Genomic DNA, 25,478 nt, shown 5'->3' with positions numbered 1-25,478 from the left:
GACTTGTGAGCAATACTAAACATTTACATGGAGCCACTGTGTTTGGGAGTGTTTTATTATCCTGTAGTAGCTGACTAATGCACACACACCCGGATTTTTTTTTTTTTTTTTTTTTTTGGTTACTTACATAAACTATTCAGTTTCTGAGAGCAACTGAGTTTGGAAACCCTGAATTAGGCAGAGATTTTCAAACTTCACTGTGCTTAAGAATTGCCCAGGGAATTTACTTAAAATACAGATTCCTGGACCTCACTCTTAGAAAGTTACAGATTAGGTGAGCCCTTGCTATCTGCATTTTAACCAGCATATCTGATTCTTGCACAGGAAGTCCACGGTAGTCTGTGCTTTGGAAACTATTTGTAAGAATGAATCACTAAAAGCATAGTATAATCTCTCATGCTCCTCCTCTAACATAAGGATAGAGAGAGAGAAAAGAGTTGGTTTTGGCCACAGAAGGAAAAAGCTGGGCTTATCTGGGAAAAGTGGTAAGCAATGAGAAAGATTTCCCCTGGCCAGAGTCACAGGGATTGCATTTGACTTAGTATTATTTCTCGTTTTACAGAAAGAAACATATTGCTTCTAATTTGCATAAAAACTTATGATGAAATCATATATAACGAAACCCTGGATCTAATTACAAGAAGTAGACTATGGCTGATGAGCCAAAGTTAGAGGCATTAGCTAGAGACAAACTGCAAAGATAGAGCAGGAGGCTGTAGGGGAGAAACAAATTTAAAACGTTAAGAAGTAAACAGTAATCTGGGATAGATCCTGGAAGCCAGGCAAGGCTTTCATTCCCATTGAGTTGGTCAACCAGTCGGTCATTTCACCAATTTCCATCCAGGACCTACCGCATGGCAATCACAGTCCTCAAGCTCACAGATAGCAGGCAAAAGTACAGATAAAAAGCCATCTCCTTGTGGAACTTAGACTCTAATGGGGGGGGGGGGGGCAGGGACACAGGATAAGCAACGTAAATAAAATTCATGAGATGGCACAGGGGATCGAATTGTGCCCCCCCCTCTGCCCCTCCCCCAGATGAGCCTCAACTCCTAACCTTGGATACCAGTAGAATGTCAGCCTTATTTGGAGTTCGGGTCTCTGCAGATAGAATCAAGGTAACATGAGGTTATTAGGGTGAACCCTAATGCAGTACAAATGGCATTCTCATAACAAGGAGACATAGACACAGGGAAAACTCTATTCAGTGATGGAGGCAGAGTACGGAGTGAGGCCCCTACAAGCCAAAGAAGGCCAAGGAAATCAGCAGAAGTTAAGAGAAAGCTATGGAGCAGATGGTCCCCTAGAGACCTCGGGGACAGCAAGGCCCTGCCAACACCTTGAGTTCCGGCATTTAGCCTCTAGAACTGTAAGAGAATACATTTGTGTTGTTATAAGCCCCCCGGTTTGTGGTATTTCATTGTTTGTGGTCCTAGGAAGCCAACGGAGATAAATGCTAAGAGAATAATAAAGCAGGGAATGGGAGTGGGAAGTGTTGAGGGTTAGGTCTGTAGTTTAGATAGAACTAAGGTGTGAGAGTGGATAAAGGGTGACCCATGTGGGTAGGTCGGGGAGGAGCATCCAGGTAGAGGGAACCGCAAGTGCCTGCTCTGCTATGACTGGAACAGGCTGGGTTAGGGGCAGAGCTGGAAGGTGAATGGGAGAAAGTGGGAGAAGAGCCAGACAATGCAGGGGCTTGCAGAGCAGAGTAAGCAGGAGTTAGAGAAAGAAAGCCACTAGAGAGTTTTGGGCAGGAAAGTGACATAATTTGCTTTTACGTTTTTTTTTTTTGTTTTTTTTTTTTTAAGGATCAATCACAAGCTGCTCTGTGGAGGAACTGCCAAAGAGGGCAAGAAGGGAATGTGGGAAACTAGCAAGGAGGCACTGTTTCAAAATACCCTAGAAATAGTGGTGGCTTGAAAGGGCTGTAGGTAAGAAGACGGAGGGAGGGCGGGGTAGTTGTTGGGTTCAGGATGATTCCTGCAGGTTAGACCCCAGAGAATCTGTGGGTTATGGGCCAGGTAGGCTGGGAAGACTCCAGGGACTTGGGCCCTGGGCCCCGGACGCCAGGGGATCCAGAATAATGGCTGTTTGGTTTGGGTGTGATTTTCTCCAATTTAATGCACATGTTCTAATCCTGGGTTTGTAATTTCCACACACACACAATACACAACGCCTGAACCAAAACAGGCATTTGTGTTTTTAATACCATTTGCCAAAAGGCCGTAGTGGGCCGTGCACGGATTTTTCCCGTTGTTGCGGCGTCGGGAGGCTCCCAGCGCCCGGTACCCGGTACCCGCCGCGCACTGCGCAGGGGCCGAGCCGGCTCGGGCCCGTCTCCGCGTCGGAGCATCCTCGGGGCCGGGCTCCGGGAGGCGCTCGGCGTCCGTCTCGGGCTGGGCTCGCGGGGCACAGGCTCTTACGTAAGGACACCCCGGCGTCTGCTGCGCACTCCCGGAGCGTGCGGCCGCGGCACCGTCCCGCCCCCCCCCGCCCCCCCCCGGCCCCGGCCCCGGCCCCGGCCCCCGGCCCCCAGCCCCCGGCCCCCAGCCCCCGGCCCCCGGCCCCCAGCCCCCAGCACCCAGGCGCGCGGGCCGCGGCGCCACGGCAGCACTGCCAGGGCCGCCCGGGGAATCGCGCCAGTGAGCTAACTGCAAACTTCGGACTGCGTTTTCTGCACAAGAAACCGTTTTTAAAAGGGAACAGAAATGCCTGCACGGCACCCGCCGAGGGGGGCCCGCTCCCCCGGGAGGCCGCGGGCGAGCACGTGGGCGGGCGCGGGCACGAGGGACGGCAGGGCGACCGGCCGCTCGCGGACCGCTGGCGGCCGGCGGCAGAGCCCGGGGCACGTGTGTCCTTTCCCTGGGACGGCGGCCGCAGCGCGCCCCGTGCCGGCCCGGCCCCCCACGGATCGGGAGCCAGCGGCCGCACAGCCCGACCCCGCCCCGCGGCGCGGAAACTTCCACACGGCGGCGGCGGCGGCGGCGGCCGGTCTCTGCGCACGCGCAGCGCGACCGGGCGGCTGCCGGGGACCCCGGTCCCAGCGCGCATGTCTCCACGCCTCGGCCTGCGCGCCGCGGCGGGAGGTGGGGCCGGCGGAGGCTGCCGGGGCGCGGAAGGGCGGCGCAGCGGCCTCCTCGCTTGTCCCTCGCCCCGCCGCAGCCCAGTCTGGTCTAGAAGGACCTACGCCGCCGTCGCCGCCCCTCCCGCCCCTCCCGCCCCTCCCAGGCGCGTCTCCTTCCGACGCGGCGCCCTCCCCGCCGCACGGGGAGCGGCCCAGTGCGCAGGCGCGGTAACCAAGGCGGCGGTGTCTAGTGAGGATTTGAAATCGGCCGCGCGTGCGCACTGACGCCCGGGCCCCGGCGAGGGAGGCCGCGCTTCCTCCCCGCCCCGCTCCCTCCCCGCCCCTCATTGGAGCGGAGGCGGCGGCGCCCCCTCCTTCCCCCGCGCCCTGTCGCCGCCGAGAGTGTCTTTTCGCCGCCGCCGCCGCCGCTGCAGGAGCACGGAGCGAGCGGCGCGAGCGTGACCGAGGGCCCGGCGCACGGGGCGGCCCTCCCGCGGGTCCCGGGCCGCGCGGCGCCTGGGCCCGCCCCCTCGGCCCGGCCGCCCGCCCCTCTCCGATGGCCTCTCCCCCCGGCCCGAGTGGAACGCCGCCGCCGCCGCCGCCGCCGCCGCGGCCCCCGCGCCCGCCCCGCGCCGCCTGAAGGCCGCCCGCCAGGCCCGCCCGCCCGCCGCCGCCGCCGCGGCCTGCCCGGGCCCGCCCCGACCCGACCCGCCCCGACCCGACCCGACGGGAGCGCCGCCGCCGCCGCCGCCGCCGCCGCCCCGCCGCCCCCCGGCCCGAGCCGCGGCCACTGCCCCGCGCGCCGTGTGCCCGTGCGTCCGTCCGTCCGTCCGTCCGTGCGCCGCGCGGCGGGGGCTCGGGGCGCGGCGGGGGCGGGGCCGCGGCGGGGCGGGCGGGCGCGCGGGCCCGCGGGGCGGCGCGTGGATGGATCCGCGCGTGGCCTGGATCCAGCCCGAGCAGAAGGGGCCGGCCAATGCCCTGTGGATGCAGATCTGGGAGACGTCGCAGGGCGTGGGCCGCGGCGGCTCGGGCTTCGCGTCCTACTTCTGCCTCAACTCGCCCGCGCTGGACACGGCGGCCGCGGCGGGGGCGGGGGCGGGGGCGGCGGCGGGGCTGGGCGGCGGCGGCGGCGGCGGGGGCCTGGCTGGGCCCGCGCTCCCCGCCGCGTCGCCCCCGCCGCCCGCGCCCGGCCCCGCCGCGCTGCCCCCCGCGCTGCTGACGGCGCTCGGGCCCGCGGCCGAGGGCGCCCGGCGCCTGCACAAGTCGCCGTCGCTGTCGTCGTCGTCGTCGTCCTCGTCCAACGCCGAGTCGGGCACCGAGAGCCCCGGCTGCTCGTCGTCGTCCTCCTCCAGCAGCGCCTCGCTCGGCCGGGCGGGCGGCGGCGGCGGCGGCGGGGGCGGGGGCGGCGGGGGCGGCCGCGGCGGCGCCTTCTTCCACTTCGCCGACGGCCCCCCGAGCGCCCCCGGCGCGGCCAACGGGCACCCCGGGCCCCGCGGCCCCGCGCCCGCCGGCTCCCCGCCGCAGCACCAGTTCCACCCGGGCCGCCGGAAACGCGAGAACAAGGCCAGCACCTACGGCCTCAACTACCTGCTGTCGGGCAGCCGCGCGGCCGCGCTGAGCGGAGGGGGCGGCCCCGGGCCCCAGGCGCCGCGGCCCGGCACGCCGTGGAAGAGCCGCGCCTACAGCCCGGGCATCCAGGGGTGAGTGGGGGCCCCGCCGGGAGGCTGCGCGCCGGGAGCCGGAAGGTGGCCGAATCGTTGACTCGTGCTCTCCGAGAGCGCCTTTCGGGAAAGGATTCCTGGTGCTTTTTCTTGGGTTTGGTTTTTTTCGGTTTTGTTTTGTTTGTTTGTTTGTTTTTCCGGTACTGATACAATGTAACCAACAGGGAGTTTAGAAGTAATTTTTTTTTTATTTTTTCATTTTTTTGGATGACGGCTTGTGCGTTGGCATTTAATTTTAGGCAGAAATTTACGTAAAAAGCATCTTTTGCAGTCTTTGAAAAAAGCGTTAAATAGCACCCGGAAGGAAATAAAAACGTTTGCAGCACGTATTCTTCGGAAGATGCCACCCATGTTCTAAATCTTTGCATCTCAGTTTACAGGGGTTTACAAATCCGATTTAGCTTTAGTGCAATTACAAATGACAAGGACGGTTTGAGAAAGAAAACCAAAAACCTCAGGCTGGGGGGGGGGGGGGGGCCGGAGTGTGAGTTGAGGCAGTTCCAGGTGAGGCTGCGCAGGTGGGAATGCCACTTACCGAGCCCTTTTGCTGCCCTTTTCTCAGCACCTGCACACAAAGCACTTGTACATAGGTTTTGTGTATTTCGAGACTGAAATCATGAACTTTCATCGCAAGTTGCATGCTCTTTGAAGAACTATGTAAGGATTTTCCAGGATTTTTTAGGGTTTTTACAAATACTAAGTTCTATAAATCTGGCAATTGCTACATATTGAAGTTACTTCTTAAAGTAACTTTGTTTTCTTCTAAAACGTTCATTCAAGTTGGAAGATACTTAAGTTGGTACTATTTTAAAGCATGTGAGATATACCCTCAGAGCTCATGTCCTACAATTTGTTTCACCTGGTTTGAGTTAGAAGTGTTACTTTCTCTAAGTTCCCTGAAGCCCCCAGCTTGCATTTCAGTCCCAAGTGGGAGCCATTCTCCTCCCGCCTCTCTCTCTCTCCAGTCCTTACTTGTCAAACTGTCCAAGAAGAGGTGTTGGGGGAACTGATTCCTTGATGTATAGCATTCATACCTGAGTTCCTTGGTTTGGTGGTGGTTGGGGGGTGGTGGTGCAGGTTTCCAGCTGATCATGTCACCGGAACTGACTGTGTCTTGGCACTAGGAAAAGAAGACATGTGGTCTTCACTTGAAGAGCATTTCGGGGGTCCAGACAGTTCCAAGTCTTGCTTCTTCCATGAGCTACTAGGCAGTGGCAGCATCATGCCCTTCCACAAAAAATTCAGGCCCTGGAAGAAGCTGTTTCCTTGCCCCTGGGCTTCTAGTAAGCTTCAATATGTACGTGACTGTTGCTTTTTTCTCTTTTCTTTTCTTTTCTTTTCTTTTCTTTTCTTTTCTTTTCTTTTCTTTTCTTTTCTTTCCTTTTCTTTCCTTTTCTTTTCTTTTCTTTTCTTTTCTTTTCTTTTCTTTTCTTTTCTTTTCTTTTCTTTTTTTAAGTAGAGAAAACACGAGTGGCCGGGCTGGGGTAAGGCAGAGGGGGAGAGAGAGAGAAGCAGCCTCCTGGGGCTTGATCCCAGCACCCTAGGATCTTGACCTGAGCCCAAGGCAGAAGCTTAACTGAATGAACCACCCAGGAGCCCCTGTTGTTTTTATTAGTAAACAAGCCCACCATGTACCACTTTCTTTGCTAGGATCTGAGGCACTGGTTGGCCTGGAAGAGGCGAGTTTCTTGATCCTGACTCTGAACCCTGCCCCTGTCCAGCACACACTAGCACGGTCTGTCCTGTGCAGGTGTGCCGACCTTCGCTCCTCCTTGTCTGTCTTTCATCAGATCCTCTGTACCTTCTCTTTATCCTCGTGCAGGTTTGTCCCCTCTGGTGGAGATTGCTCCAGTGGCCAGAGGTGGTCATCTTACACGCACTGTTGCTGGTCTCTGGGCCTCTCCCAGAACTAGCTGCCAGTGGCATGTTATGGCATGAAAGAGGGCCAGTGAGATAATCTCTTCCATCAGGTTTGGTTAGGTCCGACCCATTTAGAACCCTGTGATGGCACCCCCGTGTCCTCTTGAGGTTAAAGACTAAAGCCTGAGACTCTTAGCCTACCTCTAGGGCGCAACTGCCTGGGGGTCTGCTGAGGGGTCCTACCCCGTCAACCCCTGCTGGCCTGTTAGAACTCTGCTCAGAGGCCACGAGGAGGGTTGCAGAGTAGGTTCTGAAGCAGTGGAGGTCCACATTTTAACTTACCTAAGTAGGGGCCCTGCAGTAATGCTCTTGGTATTAATGTTCCTTTTTTCTCCCTCTTTTGCTGCCCACCCTTCTTTCCTGTGTCTGTGGGTGCTGTGTACCGCTCCGGGTCTAGCCACTTATTGCCATCTCCGCCTAGAGGAGGAGCCTGCTAGGATTGCCTGCCGTGTGTCTAGGAGGGTGGGGTGCCTCCTATTGGTTTGCTACTCTGAATGCTACTAGCAGGCCACCGTTTCAGGAGGGACAGAGCAGAGGAATAGTAAGGCAGAGCAGAACTTGAGCAGTTGAGCTGTGTCTGTAGTCAGAGGTGGGAGATGGTTCTCATGATCTTTCCATCGAAGTTCGCTGGGCTTATTATGGCAGCTCATTTTTTGGTATCAAGAAATAGCTTTGTCTAGAACTTGCTCCTGGCCACCAGCTTACTCAGAGTGATGGGAAGACCACCACCGAGTGTCTGTAGTTTAGAAGGGGAAAGAACTGTGATGAGAGAGCCCTTAGCCTGGGCAGGAGAAAGGAAGCTTGTTGATGAGCAGCTGCGCAGATTTACCGTGCAGTCCCAGGACAGGCCATTCTGGAAGGACCGTGTCTGCTGTCCTCAAGAAAGGATAAGCAGTTCCCTGATGCTGTGGGAGGTTGAGTAGCATCAGCCAAAGCCAGTTGGGCATTTGCGTGGTACCCCGTGTAGCAACCTGCAGTGTTTGTTCTTTTCTGGGGTGGAGGACTCTGCCCTTAGAAACGTGACCAGTGGTGTGGCTTCAGGAGGCTGCCAGCCATCTCATCCTTGGCTGAGGTGAACGAAAAACAAGTGGAGGAGAGCAGGGATCAGGATGGGAACCCTCAAAGCAGTGAAGGTGAAGTGCTTGCTTTGGAGCCGCTCTAGTGCTGGTTCTATATTTTGGTTGGACACTCAAACTTTTGTTTTGGGAGCCGTGTGAAATGTGCTCTGTACCTGGGCTTAGAGACTTAGAGACGCGGGCAGGTGCAGACTGGCTCCTGGGCCCTGTGCGTCCCAACCTCTGGCCCCTGACGCTTTCACAGGCCCTCAACTCCACCACCCTGGCCCAGCAGAGTGCTGTTACTCTGTCCTGGTCAGTCCTGGCAGCTTCAGAAACCTCAGCTTCAAGGCAGAAGTCCCAGGTGAGGAAGGGTGGGAGACTGGATCCAGCTACATTGCTGCATCCTTACTAGTGCCCCGTAGAGCCCCGGGAAGAGCATAGTGAGAGAGAGGAGGCCCCCGTGGCCCTGGCCAGGTATCTGAGTGGGCTTTGGCCTTCTGCGGGTTGTCCTCCGGAATGCTGATAGCGTGTAGCAGTCTTGCAGCATCCTTTCTGCAGGTGCCTCAACAGTGTTTTAATTTTTGACATCATTGTACCCTCAAAGAAAATTCAGTTCTTCCTCTGGTGAGAAATGGACATGTGTCTTTCACAGGATGTGGTTAGCCACACCCCTCAGGACCCTAGGTGGTCTTACCCCATGTGGGTGTGTTCTCTTCACTCTGTTCCAAGAGTCAGAGCCTGGAGGAGGAGTGTCCAAGAACACCACCCCCCCTCCCCTCAACCCCCCCCCCATGCTTCCAGCCTGACTTGGCCCTTCCTCAAGTACTGTGCCTATGCCTCCCTTCCCCAGCACGTCCTCGTGGGGACCCAGTGGGAGGGCGCAGGTGAAAGCCCGGCAGGGCTCGTGGCAGACTACAGCATCGTCACTCCTGTACAGGCCTCGCTGTGTCTCCCACCTCTGCCTGTAAACATCGTGGGACACACAGGAGAGGTTATTGCGAGACCTGCCTCGTGAGGTAGTGGTGGCACACACAGGGAGTTGATTTCTCAGTGTGCGTCATTTGCGACCCCACGGGCGTGAGATTGTGGATGGAAACAGCAATGACCACACCGTGCACACGTTAGCTGCTGCACTGACCCCATGAAATTAGCTCCTATTTGGAGGTTCCTCCCCCCCTTAATAATAACATTGCTTGTTTCTGCCCAGTCTACCACGGCCTGTCACTGCCAGGTGAAATTGAAAATCTAGTGCAGGATGCTGGTCATGACGAAGTTGGGGAAGGTTGCGCCTAGTCACAGATAAACGTGACCAGGGGCACAGTTAGGACTGCTGACGGGTAAATATGACCAGGGGCACAGTTAGAGCTGCTGACACACAGAAAAGGGGTTGCTGCAGAAGAGGAGGGCAGGATAGATGCTCTGGAACAGGATTGGAATGTTAAACAGGCTGGAGGGGATCCTTGGGGAAAATAGAGACCTCAAATGTTTTTTTTGCAGAAAATGGCCTTGTTAACGCTCATGCTGTGGAAGTCAGAGTAGGGTGGAGTGGACCACATCTTGTTGCTGGGGGCTTGTGATGGAGAAGCAGTAAGCAGGGCTGTTTGCTTCTTAGAAATTGTGATGGAGTGCTGTTGAAAATAATCTTTAAGTGAATGTTTTAAAGTATCAATTTTTCATAACTTTAAGATTTGTTTTTCAGGGTAAAGCCTCAGACTTTAAGGTCACTATTTAATACAGAATTTTTGTCTCCCATTGTCAGTGGAGTCCTGTACCTGCGATGGGAGGAGGCATGATAGTTACCCCAGGAAAATGAGGACTTTTTGTGTGTTAGGGTAGGTCGGTATCGTTTAGGATCTGCTTTTTTAGTTATGGCATGAAAGAGGGCTGTAAACAAAACAAAACAAAACAAATAGCACACTGTGATGTTGAAGTTGAGAAACCTGCACAAGAACACAGCCGGACAGGTGAGGGGTCACGGTGTCATGCTCACTGGATCCCGAGGAGATTCCTGTTGGCCGTGGCTCTGGAGAGGCCGCTCGGAAGGCTCTGGTCTTATAAGGCTGCCGAGGGTGTGTGGCACCAGAGTAAAGGCGTAAAGGCAGGTGGGTGATCTTGGTGATTAAGACGGTTGCCCAAATCGCTTCTCGGCCTTTTGGCTAAGATGGTTGCCCAAGACACTTGCTCTCCACCCCCACCCCGTGCCAGTACGTGTCCCAGGTGAGGTGGTCAGGGGTGTATCTTTCTACAGTGTGGGACTTGCACTGCAAATTAAATGTCTTTCTCTGAGATTTCTGTCCTGCAATGGTAGTTTGTTGCTGTGTGACAAATGAGCACAAACTTAACGGTTTAAACCAGTACTCATTTACTCTTTTGTGAACTCTGTGTATCAGAAGCTGGGATAGCTGGTTGGCTTCCTGCTCAGGCTCTCACCAGGCTGCAGGCAAGGTGTTGGCTGCTGTGTTCTGGGCTGGAGCTCAGGGTCCTCCTGCAAACTATTCCTGTTGGCAGAATTCAGTTCCTTGCTGTTGTAGGACTTAGGTCCCTGATTCTTTGCTAGCTGCCAGCGGGGGGCCTGTCTCAGTTCCCTAGAGCCATCTCTGCCTTCGTTGACTTGTGGTCCCTCCATCTTCACACTAGTAACAGGGCTTTGAATCTCTCTGACCGTGTCCCTGCCAGCTGGAGGAAGCCCTCTGCTTTCAGGGCTTATGTATTTGCCTACCCAGGTCATTGTCTCTCTTAAGGGCATGCTATAGTACAGCATGATGACAGGAGTGATGATGATTTTGTCCTGGCCACAGGTTCTGGGGATTGGGGTGTGGAATATCTTCTGGAGGCTTCCTGCCTCGCATGGAGGTGTGCTCCTGTAGGTAATGAGGAGGATGTGGTTTTCTTTTCCAGCAGTTCTCTCCTTTGACTGGACTCCAGCCCATCATGATGACTCTGGTATTGCTGGTCCTGTCCTCTGGTTTTGTCTTCACAGCTGAACTCCGGCAACCAGAGTGACTAGCTCCCAGTGCTTTTCTGTGCCTCTCATAGGTCATCTAAGAGTGGTTTACTTGAAAGCCATGTGAATGAAAACATGAGAATGATGGCGATCAAAGAGTCCCATTTGTGAGACACCCTGCATTGGCCAGCTTAGGAAAGCTGTCATTCTTGTGTGTTGGGCAGGTAGGCGGGGATGCCAGGTGATTCATTCCAGTAGCCTCTGGAATTTAGGTGTAAGTACATAGTAGTCTGTCTTGGTTTGCACAAAACCCCACCAGTTGTATGGCAGCCCAAGTTAGTGGGAGAGCCCTGTGCCTCCTGCGGGCAGAGCAAGAACACTGCTCCGCTGCTCTTCTCTGGTCCCTTCCTGTGGAGTGACTGCTGCTCTTACACAGGTGACAGCTGACCCTTGTTCTCTCGCATCCCCTTAGGGCGAAGGGGCTGTGTCTTTGCCTGTACCCAGTGCCAAGCACGAGCTGCTGCTAGCTACCTCTGAGTAAGCGAGGAAGCTTCTGATGAACAGTGAATGAGCAAGCGAAAGGGTCTCCTAGCTTACATGAACACGGGAGGGGTGGCCAAGCTTCATGGTTTAAGTCAAATGCTAGAGGTAACTTTTGTTGTTTGTTTTGGAATTTTTGAAGACTTGATTGCCAACTCTGAAGTTAGTTAAAAGCAGAATTTAAAATTGATTGCGGTTTATCTGCTTGTTTCTCCCAAGGAGTGCGGTTAAACCAGTTTTATACCTTGCAATGCAGAACTCAAAAGCAGAAAGCTATCAAAAAATTCTGTATTTGAAGGACATCACCATTTAGATTTAGTTGGTTTCTCTGTTATTATGAAACTAATACCTATCCAGGTAAAGTTAGAAAACTCTGGAAAGTATGAAGATATGTTGCCTGTCCTTCAGCCACCTGGTGGGTGTCCTGTGATCGATCACGCTAGGGGAGGCCTGAGCTCCATTTGCCAGAGAAAAGGAGGAGGCACCCAAGCTCCCTCCAGACACACCAGGTGTCTGCACAGAGGTTTGTCTGTTTCCACACGGACAGACGGGGCAGACTCGGTGGGAGCGTCTCTGAGGTTCCCGTTGTCAGAGAATGTCTTTCATTGTCAGCAACATGCCTTTTTATTGTGGGTTTGTGCTCTTTTTTAATTCCCAGATCAGCTGCTCTGCAGAACCATTTAGGTCCTCCTGTGGTTTAAGATTGGAGTTAATTTCCTAAGTGATAACATGTGGATGTAGGTGGTTTCTGTCTTTCTATATTGGAGAGAGATTTCAGGTGATCATCATGTTTCTGGAATTCTGTGGATCTGAAGCAGTGGCTAGGATGCAGGAGTCAAAGGGAAATGAAAAATCAAATCATTTCATTTTTGCTTAGAGCTCTTTGGCTGGCATGTGTCTCCCACCGTTTGGGAGGCATGCCTGTGGCCTTGGGCTCGCTCCATTAGCCTGCATCCTGCACCCCTGGAGCCTCCTTCACAGGCCTGTTTTTCACTGGTTGCATCATGGGTTCTGACTTCTGAGGCTCAGCTTCTCCACCCATGAAGCTAAGTGTCCGTACGACATCCCCCCCGGTAGGACATGCTACATAAAGGAGACTAGGAAGTGCCGTGTGAATTGTCACGTGGAGGTTTGAGAAGGCCACTCCTTTTCTTCCCCTTTCTCCTCTCTTCTCTGAGGAAATTGAAACCAAAAATTAGGCGGGGCTCATTGCCAACTGGACAGATAAAAGCTTTTTGCTCTGAGTTTGAAAATACAACTTTCCCTCTCAGGCTAGAGCTTTTCTCTGAGAAACTGTTAAAGCCTAAAGTTCCAAGTCTTCAGGGACCAATGCGATGTTGTGAGGATACTTCTCCCTTTGAGTCAAGGCATCCTTTTCTGATTTTGAAAATCTAACCAGTGCCCACATAATGTGTTCTGTAGGTTTTAAATACATATCTTTCCAGAGCTTCTTAGGCCCTCCTGTCATATTTCATCAGGTGTGTCATCATGTGTGACTTGTTGAAAGTTGAGGATTTTTTTTGTTGTTGTTCTGTGCACTTAGTAGGAGTGGATGTTATTTCTCTGAGCCCTTTGCAGCTTCTAACTTCTGTGTACAGCAAAGAAAACAAAAGTAAGGGACAGGGCACTGCAGAGCTAGAGCACGCTGTCTAGCGGCTTGCTCTGTGAAGGTTGAAGAGCTCTGGTTTTGTGCGGTCCAGTACAGAGGCCACCAGGATATGTGGCCATTGAGCACCTGTCATGTGACTAATGCAACTGTGGAATTGAATTTTAATTGCATTTAATTTTAATGAAAACTTAAATAGCCTTATGTTTGGACAGCACCAACCTAGAGTAACTTTAGACTCTTTATTTGAAACACAGTGTTTGATTCAGTAACTGCTGCCTAAATAAATCCAAATGGGAACAACAGCAAAAGCTGTAGTACTCAGCAAGCCACCACTGGAAAGCTCTAGAACTGGTGTTTCTGAGTTTCTGGCGTATATTCTTTTCAAAGGGCTGCTGTTTCAATAGCACAGGAAGCATAGTATCGGCTCATGGCGGAGGGCAACGCGGAACAAGCTCGGTACGGCTCAGAGCATCTAGTCCAGCCTGGAGGTGGTGGCCTGGCGCTCCTGCCTACAGTCTCTTGCCGACCGCTCTTCTCAGGCACACAGTGGCTGTCACAGCTCCCAGGGCAGGGGCTCTACAGGGCTCTGCTCTCTGCATCACTTTCTTCCTCCCTGTGTTCTTAGAGCAGGCTCAGGAAATGGGTAGCACCATTCCCCTTCAGCAGATAGAAAACAGACGCCTAGCCAGGCTCACAGCCTTCCAGCGCTGATGTCTGGGAGCTCCAGGCAGTGTTCAGTGAAGGAGACCTCTTCAAGACGTGCGGGAGGGGGGTTAGCAACTCCCAGCTTCAGTGAGTCTATAGAGGGCCCTTTGCTTTTTTGTTTTTCTGAAGAGAGGTCATATTAGGGGAGAGGGAGCACTGAGGTTCTCCTGTAAGGACTTGGACGGTCAAATGACGAAGATGCTGGAGGTGGGGTCGGAGGAGTTTTATGCCAGTCCTGCTGCCATAGTATGCTGAAACTCCTGCTTTCTGCAGACACTCCAGGACTGGCCTGGGAGGTGAGGTGGTCCTGAAGGGAGCAGGACTCCTCCTATCTGGATTTTTTTCTTACAAGTTGTTATCTAGGAAAAATGGAGTATTTGATGAGTTGCTATTGTAACTGAAGACTACGGAGAGATGAAAGCCGGACTAGTAAGCATTTGTTGACTGCCTCCCCCCATTTCTTCTTGTCAGTAGCTCGTTTTAAAGAGAGAGTAAGCTTTTGTAGATAGAACATCTTGCCCAAGGTGCAACCAGAAGATAGGAGAACTGTAGCTTCCCAGCAGGACCAGACACCAGCTTCCCTGCTGGACCAGACAGCCTGTGCCACCGCTGACTCCCCACGATGGGAACAGGTGTGCCTGAATCCAGAGCAAGAATCAGGAACATGGTGAACTGGCAGAGATGGGAGCCATGGTGCAACGCAGTATTTTGCTATAGACATCTCTGAATTTAAGCAAAGAAATTTTAAAAATTGAAGGACAACTCTGAAGAGATAGCCAGCATATAAAAGAGGATACCTTAGCCTAAATAAATCCAATTGCGGAGATCCTAAAGTATTGTGATAAGTTATCTTGTGGAAGGAAATTGATGATGAATCAGTCTAGAGAGAATGTGGCTCCATCAGACACTGACTCACGGGAGACTGATGTACAGTCCTACGTGCAAGCATGATGTAAACAGAACATAGAACGGAGACCAAATTCCAAAGAATGGGAACCTGCAAGAATAGTCACAGGTTAAGGTTTGGAATGAACTGAAGCTTGCAAAATTATTAAGAGTGAAAATGGCCTTATAGGAGTGCTTTTGGGGTAAGACTGTTGGAAGTAAGAAGTTTATGGTTGGGAAGATGGCCCCTTGTTCTCGGCACCTTCCTTTGCAGGTGGGTGCTTCAGCCTTCCTTTTTTCCTGTCAAGTGAGGGGTTTTCAGCACTTGTCACTGTCATCATCATCACTGGCCTGTTGAGCCCGCACCCCTGCATACAGCATCTTGGGCAGCCCTCCTGGTACGCAGGGGGTGGGGAGCATAGCACAGAGCAGAGTGGGCCCACTGGCTCACCCAGCTGGTGGGTGCAGTGCCGGTGTTGGATCTCAGGCAGTCTGATTCCACAGCACATTTTTTTTTTTTAAGATTTTATTTATTCATGAGAGGCAGAGGCAGAGACACAGGCAGAGACAGAAGCAGGCTCCATGCAGGGAGCCTGACGTGGAACTCGATTGTGGGTCCTCAGGATCACGCCCTGGGCTGAAGGCGGTGCTAAACCACTGAGCCACCCAGACTGCCCCACAGCACATCTTTTTAACCACTAGACATGTGGAGCAAAGAAGGGATTGTTCAAAGAGGTGTGGTAATAGGGAGAAAATAATTATATGAGTTCTCATCTCTGGGTAGAGGGACATGATCCTCTCAGGTTGCAGAGAGCATCGTGAAGTCATTGGGCTCTAAACAGTGCAGGTACCCCAAAATGGACATCTTTGTCCTGATCTCCCCAAGAGGAGTCTGGACTAGTTTCTCACAAACCAGGCATGAGGCCTGGTACTTCACCCTGTGTTTCCAGAGTGACTTCTTTACGTGGTCAGTGATGCCACTACCGTGTGTGACACCGTGCATCTTATAGTTCTGTGTACTAATTGCTAAGAGTGCTTTCTGTGGATTTCTAAATCATTATTTTCATTAAATGGATTTGTGTGTGTGTGTGTGTGTGTGTGTGTTTGTTTAAAAAAAGAAAGCTTCAAAATCATGAGTCTACCACCCAGAGATCACCAAAGTGCTGTTAGATGACTGTCGTTGTGGACCTCTCTCTAAGCCCATAGTGGATGGACACATGGATGAATCAGCAGGACTTCTTCTGTTACAATTCATGTTCTCTCTAAATACAGTTTGCTAAATTATTAATTTTGCTTGAAAGTAAAGGTAACATGGAACTTCCTAGATGGAAATACTAGTTTCTAGGAGGAATTGCTGAGACCAAGAATGGAAGAAAATGATGAAGGGCACCTGGGTGGGCCAGTCCATCAAGTGTCTGACTCTTGGTTTCAGCTCAGGTCATGATCTCAGGGTTGTGACATTGAGCATGGAGTCAGGCTGGGCTCTGGGGGGTGGAGTCAGCTTGAGACTCTCTCTCTCCCTCTTCCTCGGCCCCTCCCCCTCGGCTTGTGCTCTTGCTTGCTCTTTCTCTCTCTCAAGTGAATAAATTTTTAAAAAATTATTAAAAAAAAAAAAAAAAAGGCAGCCATCTGCAGGCCAGGAAGGGGGCTCTTGCCGGAACCTGACAGTGCCCAGGCCCTGATCTTGGACTTGCAGCGTCCAGAATTGTGAGAAATAAATGTCTGTTGTTTAAATTGCCTAGTCTGTGGTGTCCTGTTACAGTGGCCTGAGCGGACTAAAATAGCCTTTTACGTCCTGATTTGCGTTACATTATTTGTCACCATGAGTTAAGCGTTTATATTTTGTTCTGTAATTATAATTGCTGCCATTTATTGAGCCTTTCCGGAGTGCCAGGTCCTTTTCTGCATAATCTGTCGGGACTTATTAAATCTTGATGTCAGCACCCAGTGGGGCACCATCCGTATCCTGCTGGGTGTCTGACCCCGGGTGGCCTGGGCTCCTGGTGGCTCTGCAGTCCTGCCTGGACGCAGGAAACCAGTTTGCAGTTGATTAGTCTTGGTTTTGTCTTTACAGAGCCCTCATGCTCACCCCAGGCTCTTCTGGGATGCCATCAGATGTCTGGGTTCCCCGCATGGTCCCTGTTTCTGCTGGGCTTTGTTGAGGGGGCATCTTCCCCGCCAGAGCTCGCGGAGCCATCTCCTTGCCTTTGCGTGCTGCCGTGAGCCTTGCAGGGCGGCCTGTGTGCCACTCTGGCTGTGACCCCGGCCTCACTCCCCATCCGCTGGCCAGGGCGCCCGGGGCCTGAGCCTGGTGGAGCTCCTGGGGCCCTGCAGCCGCAGCCCGGGGCTTAGTCACCGGCTCTGCCCCTGGAGGCCTGTGTCAGTGTCTTCCTGCTGTGTGTGTTCGGTCAGGTTGTAAAGGGAGCTGATGGTGCTGCGCTCCCTGAGGCCCGCCCTGTGCCTAGTACCCGTCTCCCTGGCTGGGAATGTCGTCAGGAATCTGAGTCCCCCGTCGTGAAGATGGTTCCCAGAGGTTAATTTCTCAGTTGCCTTTCCGAAGCCTTCCTCCTGTCCACGCTGGCCCTGGGAGCAGCGTCTGTCTCAGCATGGGCCCCTGATGTCACTCCTGCTCGGAGTGGAGCTGCACCCACAGGGCAGGCTGTGCCTTGGCTTTAGGGAGGCCGCCCCCCCCCCCCCGCCCCCAACCGCCCTGCCAACCCATTCTCAGTTGTCTCCCTGTTACTGGCAGCGTGTCTGTCCCTCCAGGGGGACCTCTTCCCCTCAGATGACCTGAATCCTTTTCTGTTTCCTCTGCATTCATCTTGTTGAGCTCGGCTCTTGTTGCTCCAGCGCGCGGGGCGTGTTCCTGTTCTGCTGCTTGTCATGGGGGGAACCCCGATGTTAGTGACGTGTCCTGACTGAGGTTGCTTTTCTGTTGAATGAGGCCCCATAGCAGGTTTTTCCCGATTTCAGCTTTTGTGTTTCTTGCTGCTGGGTTTATTGTTTCTGTTGTGTACTGTTCCTTTTCTCTCTCTCTCTCTTTTTTTTTTTTTTTTTTTTTTGCTGTGGTGTGTTCATGGGGTTGCTGCCAGGGCAGACCTCACAGGCTGCCTTTATGCTGATGTGGCATACGTGTGTTCCTGCTGTGCCCTTTCCACCTCGCTGGGAGATTTCAGCCTGGGCCGCGGGCTTGAAAGGCTGGCTGCATTCTGGGCTGGCCTCTCTGGGACCTGGCAGCCCCATGGGTGGAGAGTATGGGCTTGGGGCAGCTGGCAGGCACCTGTGTCAGGGCCCGAGTCTTTCTAAAGGGCCTTGGCTTTCTCAGGCCTCTTTGGTCTTCTTCTTCCTGGCCACTGGGCTTCTTCTGGAGCCTGACAGCCTTGTTTGAAGTTGGCCCAGGGTTGCTGCACCCCAGACCCAAGCACCCCTCTTCCCTGGGCCATTGGGCTTCCTCCCAGTACCTGAAGCCTCCCGAGCTCATCTTTGCTGTGGGGGCCTTGGGCTGCTTACCCTTTTGCCAGGATGCTGTCCCCCAACCCTTGCATGTCTGGCTGCTGCTTGCTCTTCCATCAAGGCTCCAGTACCAGCTCCTCACCACCCCAGCTGTAGATGGCTGTGGGTCACCATTTGAAGGCTGCATAGTTCACTCTACTTTTTTTGGTTATTATCTCCCCTCTCCATGCTGCCCTCGGCCCACTCCCAAACTCAGAGCAAGGGCCTTACTTACTTTGTTGTGCTCGCTACTCCGTAGCCAGTATCAGAATAGTGCTTGCTACATAGTAGGTCTACAGGAAATCACTGTAGAAAGATGAGTCACACCTGCTTTCTGCACTTTCATATTGACTTAAACCTTGGATCCGTTAAGTCCTTTCCCATTCTTATTCCAGTAGTGTTTTCCTTTCTCTTAAAACATTTCCCAGTCATCTTGGTGGGGCCTTGGGAGGTTGGTGAGTGCTGGCCCCCCTCCTGAGACTTTAAGAGGTTGCCACGTCTAGTTTGTGCCCAGGAGAATTGGTGCAGATGACTTGTTTCCTCCTTAAACTGGATGGAAACAATCCTGGCTGATTGAATGAAAAGTAAACACGTGATAGTTAAAAGTTATATTAGTTTTTTCTGACAGTGTAAATTGAATTTTACCTGTACAGATACTGGGTTCAGTGAAGTGAGGTCAGTTCATTGCAGTAGACTTCCCAGATGTTACTGCACTAGTGTGCGGGGCACTGGCTCCCGCTGTGTGCATGTCTGCGGGCCCCATGGAACTGGACATAGGCTCTTCCAGGTGCTCTTCGAGTCTTGGTGACATGGAAGGTGATTGTCATGTCTTCTGTCGGGGCGCTGGGATGCCTTGTCCCCTTAGGACGGCATCACCAGTAGTGAGACTGCTCGTGTCTGGCATCTGATATCTCTTGAGTGGTCAAGGCCAGGGAGGGAGCCGGTGGGAACGGAGCAGCTTAGGGAGGTGGAGGCAGAGTGTGGAGATTCCAGAAGCCTGCAGGAGGCAGACAGGGAGGGGCGGTTGGTGGGAAATGGAAGCTCCAGGGAGTGCTTTGAGCATCAGGAGCCAACAGTAGAGGTGCTGCCCTGCCTGAGCTCTCTATGCGAGACATGCGTCTCTGGAGGCGCTTTAACTGCTGAGCCTTCCATAAGGAGGGGTGATGATGGTGCTTCTCAGGATCATGCTCAGTGAAGTGTGTCGTGCAGTGCCTGGACAGAGCCAGCAGGTGGTAAATGTCAGCTAATAAGAAGAATATTGATATGATATGATCACCAACGAATGACAGGCTTTTTCCTGTAGAGTCTAAACGTAGCCTTCGAATCTTACTCAGCACAGCTCTTTGGCAGTGGTGCTGTGATGAGAGTGGGCCCCTAGAGAAGGCCTTAACAGGGAACTAACGCTCTCCCTGGTGGGATGTAGCCAGAGAGAGTTGGGGTCCTTGAGAGAACACCCCCTTCCTCAGAGAAGTCTCCTCAGGCTCATTCTTCTGCATCTGCAGAGGATTTTCTGGGATTGTGGGGGTGGTGTTTTCAGGAGCCCTGTCTGTTGTGGGAGTGAATGCTGCAGTCTAGAGTAGCTTCCTGAACTGGTGGCTTGGGTGGCACTAGAACCAGAATTTTAGGGTTGAAGGGGCCTGTAGCTTGCTGGACCTCTATGCTGAGCCATCAGAGGGGTTCCCTGGCCTCTATGGTCCTGGCCTAGCTCACTTGTGGGCTGGGACGGAGCCAGGAGATGCCCCTGCTGGAGTGCCCCTAACATAGAAGCAGGAGACCAGAGACTTAACACAAGCAGAAATGTCTGTCCTGTGACCTTTGGAAGTAAAGTAGTATCAGTGAATGAAACCAAAGTGATTCCTTTTTTTTTTTTTTTTTTTTTTGGATGGGGGTGTTATGATTATAAAAGCAATAATATACTTATTGAAGAAACTTGGGAAATATGGAAGAGAAATTACCCATAATTTTCCTGCTAACACTTGAGCATATTTCTTTGTATGGTTTTTAATACTACTCTCAATACATTATACAGGTATCATTTTGTATTTATTTAAATCTAATTCAAGATAAAGTGGTTCCTTCAGTCATCAAATAGCTCTTTTAAACAATTAAAAATATTATACAAATGTACATGATCCTCTAAATAGAATTATTACATTTATGACTTTTTGCTCTTTATAAAGGGACCCACAGTGAATTTCTGCACATGTTTCTCTGTGCCAGGTCACCTGAGTGTGTGACTTCCTAGCTTTGTGGCTAAACACTCAAGTTCCAGAGCTACGCAGCTCTGGGTCTGAGTCTTGGCTGCATGATCTTGGGCTGGTTACCATCTGCCTAATGAATACTTAGCTTTTTCATCTGTAAAATGGAGACAGTAGCATTTGCATTGGAGACTATTTGGGGGGCTCTAATGAAAATGCCGGTAATGTGGCTGGTGCTGTGTAGTGTTCCAGAATACTAATGTTTTCAGACTCTTAAACACTAATCTTCCTTACAAGATTATCCCAGTTTGCCTTCCCATTGAGGGTAGGGATCTCTGGAAAGATGACAGATCATACAGCTATTTTAATTTCAAAAATGATGTAGCTACTTGAGCTAGCAAACAAGGCTCAGGCTCTGACTTTTCGACATGGCTGTGTGGTTCCCTCTGAACCACCTACAGGTGGCTGCAGTGGTTGGTAATTGTGCTGTGGCTGCCATGCATGGCTTGATGGTAGGTGGCCTGAGCCAGCACAGAAGAAAGCCAGCACCGTGAAGAGCCTTCTGGACCTCTCCTTGCACCCCAGCTGCTCTCCTGGCTGTGAGCTCCTCCATAGGCTTGAAGGTCCTGGATTGCACTGTGGTCTCTCTAGGGCACCAGTGTCAGGAGACTGAGTCCTTTGGTCATTTTTGCTGCATGATGGGTTGTGGACATGCTAAAAGCAGGTGGTTTTTCTCCAGCTGGTACCTGCGGCATGGGGTGGTTTTGGGGGTTATAATGCAAAAGTGTAGTACTACTAATTCTATCACTGGACTGTCTACTGACTCAGGTTGTGAAATGCTGGGTTAGCTTCATTCTGGTCTGTAGGAAGCTCTCAGGTGCCTCACTGGTTCTCTCTCTAGAAGCCATATCTGAATGTCCTTTCTTCTCTAGCAGTAGATTCATAAGAAATACATTAAATTAAGTATTTTTGTCATGGCTTAATGATAAGCTTTTGGTGTCTGAGTTCTTCCTGTTCTGAGGCGAAGACTCCTGTGGTTCTTTGGTCCCTGGGCCTTTGCTTGGCACTTACAGCATCCTTGGGTTTGCTTTGCTAAGGTAGAAGAGTATCATTTCCTTTGCTGGCCTTCAGTTTAGGTTCTGAAAGGCCCCAGACATCTATCTGAACCAGGGTTGAAAGTTACCCAGGAGGGGTTTTGGAGGGAAGGGGATGAAGAGCTCACTTTTACTGGGAGCTAAATGTGCATGGGCCAGAGTTATAGCATTGATGATTCCAAATGCAGAGCCTTTCTGACCTGGCTGTTTTGTGAATGCTAGATGATTTTAGCTTTTTCGATCTGGGTTGGCCCTGGGTCATAGCAGCTGTGCCTTCCCAGTCCATCTTGCCTACTCCTACCCCAAAGAGGTACCCTCCTCTTCCTATCTGTTGCTCTCAGTCCCCTCCCCTTGTGGCAGCTTCTCCCAAGGGCCTCACTCTTCCACTAACATTTTAAAAGCACTTGCAGGGGTAGCTTTGTTCAAAGCCTGCCTGGAGAAAGATGTGTACACAGGTAGGTCTCCGGAGTAGAGAGATGCTCAAGTGCAGGCCTTTACAAAGCAGCCTGATAGGGCAGCTGCCACATTAACAACATAAGTAGAGGAACGTTCTGGAAACAAACTGGGTTCTAATTGTAGTTTCAGGTGTTTTCATTCCATTTTTGAGCTTGTATTAAAAAAAAAAAAAACTTTGAAGGCCTTCCTCAAGGTTTTCTGAGTAATTGGTGCGCAGATATTAATTGCCTTGTCACGTAATTAAAAATAAATAAAAATGATTTGTAATTAGTTCATTAACTGTATCAACACATGGGTAATTTAAAGAAGATCGTTCATGCCTGAAAATAGAAACAGCCATTCCCTCATGGATGTCTGCACTTGCCGCAGGCTCAGCAGTGGGTACTTCCTGATTAGGGTCTGTGCTGCGGGGTGGGCATTCAGGTCCTCACAGCTCCCGTGGCTAACTCTACTTGGTTTCACTAAGGCATTGTTTGGGGCAACAATCTAGACCATGAATGTTGTGGAGCCGAGGGGAAGGAGCTCCAGTTTCTGAGAAACCTGGCTTTTAATGCCTTGAAAGGCTTTAAGAAGAGTTGGGGGATCGGGGGAGATGGAATCGATTAACAGTCGAAGGTAGTTTCTGGTATTTTCTATCGTATTTTGCATTGTGATGGAAAGCTTGATTTTTCCCAGAGCGTGTGAATTGACCAGGTTCGTGGGGGGCGTTAGGAGTTAGCTGACAGCATGGACAGGGACCATGGGGACAGGGGAGCCCCGGGAGCCAGTGGTCAGGGTTTAAGGTCTCAGTGAGCTGGCAAAGGTCCAGCGTGGTGACCCTTCACAGCATGGCTTGTATTTAGAGGGTTCAGGGACCAAAAGCTGGAGGCCTTGCTGGAGGCCATGCAGGTGTTCATCTGCCTTCCCTGTTCCCCTAAAACAATGAAGACTAAAATCTGACCTCTGACCATGGTTTTCTGTAGAAGAAACGCTGGGATTTAAAATCGAGGGGAGCAGGCAAGCATCATTCACCTATAGGGAAAGGTGTGTTTCCTGTGCCCCCCCTTTCTTCCCATGGGGTTTTATTTAAAATACAGTACTTTGTCTTCACTTCAGGCATCTTTTTTACCTGCTGTAGCGTATCTTCCTGTCCTTGGTGGGAACAGAGAAGTCACCTTTGGGCCACTTGCAGGTTGTGCCAGGGCTGGGGTTCGAGGGTTAGGGGGCTGAACGCCCGAGTGCCCCCAGTGAGGGTGCAGAACCAGCCAGCCCTCCCTGGCTCCAATTCAAAGTTAGACAAAATTGAGAGCCATGTAACCCCACCAGCTCAGCTTCTGAAATCAAAAATCCCCCTCTTGCAATGGGTTGTCTGTGTTCATCAATAGCTCTATTAGCTGTGAAGTCAGATAGTTTGGTTTGCTAACTGAATAACATTTCACCTTTTAAATAGCCCATGGAGTTGGGTTTCATAAATATTTATGGCAACCATATACCAGGTGCTCATAAGAGAGACACTAAATCGTTGCTGACCGTCATCATTTGGTACTAAAAGCAAAAATTAATTTGGAATGTACTAAAAATTAAGCAGTCCTTTACTCTTTGAATGGATTTGGAGTCTTATAAGAGAGCAACTGTAGATAAGATATGTCTTTTTCATTTTTCACAGAACTTTATTTTCTAGTACTTAGTTTAAAAGTGCATTGGAAAATCATGCTTCAGAAGTCTATGATTTTGTGATTAAAACTGAAATTTACGGGATCCCTGGGTGGCTCAGCAGTTTAGCGCCTGCCTTTGGCCCAGGGCAAGATCCTGGAGACTGGGGATCGAGTCCCATATCAGGCTCCTAGCATGGAGCCTGCGTCTCCCTCTGCCTGTGTCTCTGCCTCTCTCTGTGTGTCTTTCATGAATGAATAAATAAATAAAAATCTTTAAAAAAAAACCCTGAAATTTACTGAAAACTGTAATCTTACCATTGCCATCTTAAAATACCCAGAAAATGAATCCTTTAGGGCTCCGTTCACTGTGAGGTGTCAACTGAGATTCTTCCAGATGGAGTCTCAGGGTTGCCCCTGATCTGTACGGGCCGTCCCCTCGCTGGAGTGTCGGCATTCCGCTTCTCAGAGAAAGCCACCAGAGGTGTAGAGGTGTGCTGTATCTGCGCAGCCAGGGCCCGCAGCCCTCGTGTACACAGGGCAGCCGGCCTCCTTTCCCACTGCGCCTGCCCACATTGGTGACCCACTTAGCATGAGGCTGAAGCGCCACCACAAAGCAGCAGAAGTGCCTTCTCTGCCCAGGCCCCAAGCAGCGTGTGCACTTGGCTCCGCGGCTTAGTAGGAGGTTTGTGCAGTGCAGGGGTTCTAGAGTTTGTTTTCACAGCTCCCTCTAGCTGAGAGCAGCAGTGCAGGCCTCACATTGCCCTGGTTCTTGCTCTACTCTTGTTGCCTCCCCAAGATGCCCTGTGGTCAGCTTCTGAGGCCATATTTTGTTGAATCCAAGGTGCCATTGCATGCAAAGAGTTGAACCATTTGCAGTTGTTTTTGTGGGTCAGAAATACAAACTTCGTATAGACAACTTCCTGTAGAGATCAACTGACCTAAAAGGATGCACCATTGTGAAATGTGCACAAAGGAAGAAAAACGTTTAATTTTGAGCTGATCTGATGCCCAGCCATTGATTGAAAATTGCATTCCAGTTTCAGACATGTTAGAGTGTTGAGGGAGAAAGAGTGCCTTCTAGTGAAGATGAAAGAACAGTCTTTGCTCAATTCCATAATTACATCAGTTCCTTTTGGAAAATGCCCTAATCAGGCACTATTGTTACTAACATCTCGTTACGCTATTAAAGCATGGTTTTGTAAATGTAGCAGTGAGTATGTGTTTAAATTATATCAAGAACTAAAATGTTTAGCTTTGACAGACATGGCTCTTTTTTGTCCATATTTAGCTCCAGGGTTTTAAGATGTTTATTTTAGAGGATGTTGGAAAAGAGAGTTCCAGGACCTATTAGAAGGTGTTTTGTTTGTTTTAATTGAGGTAGAGTTGGCCAGCGGGTTACATTACTTTCAGGTGTACCGCATGCTGCTGGAGGAATTCCCTGCATCACCCCGTGCTCCTGGCAGATAACGTGTGACCACCATCTGTCCCCCATACAGCATTGTACAGTATCACGGATCGCCTTCCCTGTGTTGTACTTTTCATTTCTGTCACTTATTTTATACTTGGAAGTTTGTATCTTTAATGCCCTCACTTACTTGCTCAGTCCCCCTACTCCTCTCGCACCCATTTCTTCCGTGTGTTGATGAATCCGCTTCTGTTTTTTGTTTGTTTGCTGTGTTTTAGATTCTACATATAAGTGAAATCATATGCTATTTGTCTTTAACTGTCTTGACTTCACATAATACACTTTAGGTCCAGCCATGCAGTTTCAAATGGCAAGTGTTCATTCTGTTCTGTGGCTGAGCAATCTTCCACTGTATAAGTGTGTGCCACATTGTTACCCACTCCTCTGTCATTGGACACTTGCGTTGCTTCCATGTATTGTCTGTACAGATGGCCAACAGACACGTGAAAAGATGCCCAGCATCAGGAAATGCAAACCAAAACCACGATGAGATGGAACCTCACACCAGTCAGAATGGGTAGTATCAGAAAGACAGGAAATAACAGGTGTTGGCAGGGATGTGCAGAAAAAACACTTGTGCACTATTGGCGGGAATGGGAATTGGTGCAGCCACTGGAAAACAGTATGGAGGTTCCTCAGAAAATTAAATACAGGGACGTCTGGGTAGGCTCAGCAGTTGGGTATCTGCCTTCC

At 51.3% G+C, this 25,478-nt stretch overlaps 1 protein-coding gene across 2 annotated transcripts in view; it reads left to right on the top strand.

Annotated features, from left to right (window-relative positions):
- The first annotated feature begins 3,988 nt into the window (after positions 1-3,988).
- TENT4A (terminal nucleotidyltransferase 4A) overlaps positions 3,989-25,478 on the top strand; it is a 43,682-nt gene continuing 22,192 nt past the window's right edge. For both annotated transcript variants that reach the window (XM_038583339.1, XM_038583340.1), the window contains exon 1: positions 3,989-4,764. In XM_038583339.1, the coding sequence (XP_038439267.1) occupies positions 3,989-4,764 (776 nt within the window). The remainder of the gene's footprint in view (positions 4,765-25,478) is intronic.

The sequence above is a fragment of the Canis lupus genome, chromosome 34 (assembly GCF_011100685.1).
Source record: "Canis lupus familiaris isolate Mischka breed German Shepherd chromosome 34, alternate assembly UU_Cfam_GSD_1.0, whole genome shotgun sequence".
NCBI lineage: Eukaryota > Metazoa > Chordata > Mammalia > Carnivora > Canidae > Canis > Canis lupus.
The sequence above is the reverse complement of the archived record's forward strand: the minus strand, read 5'-3'. Positions and strand labels throughout refer to the sequence as shown.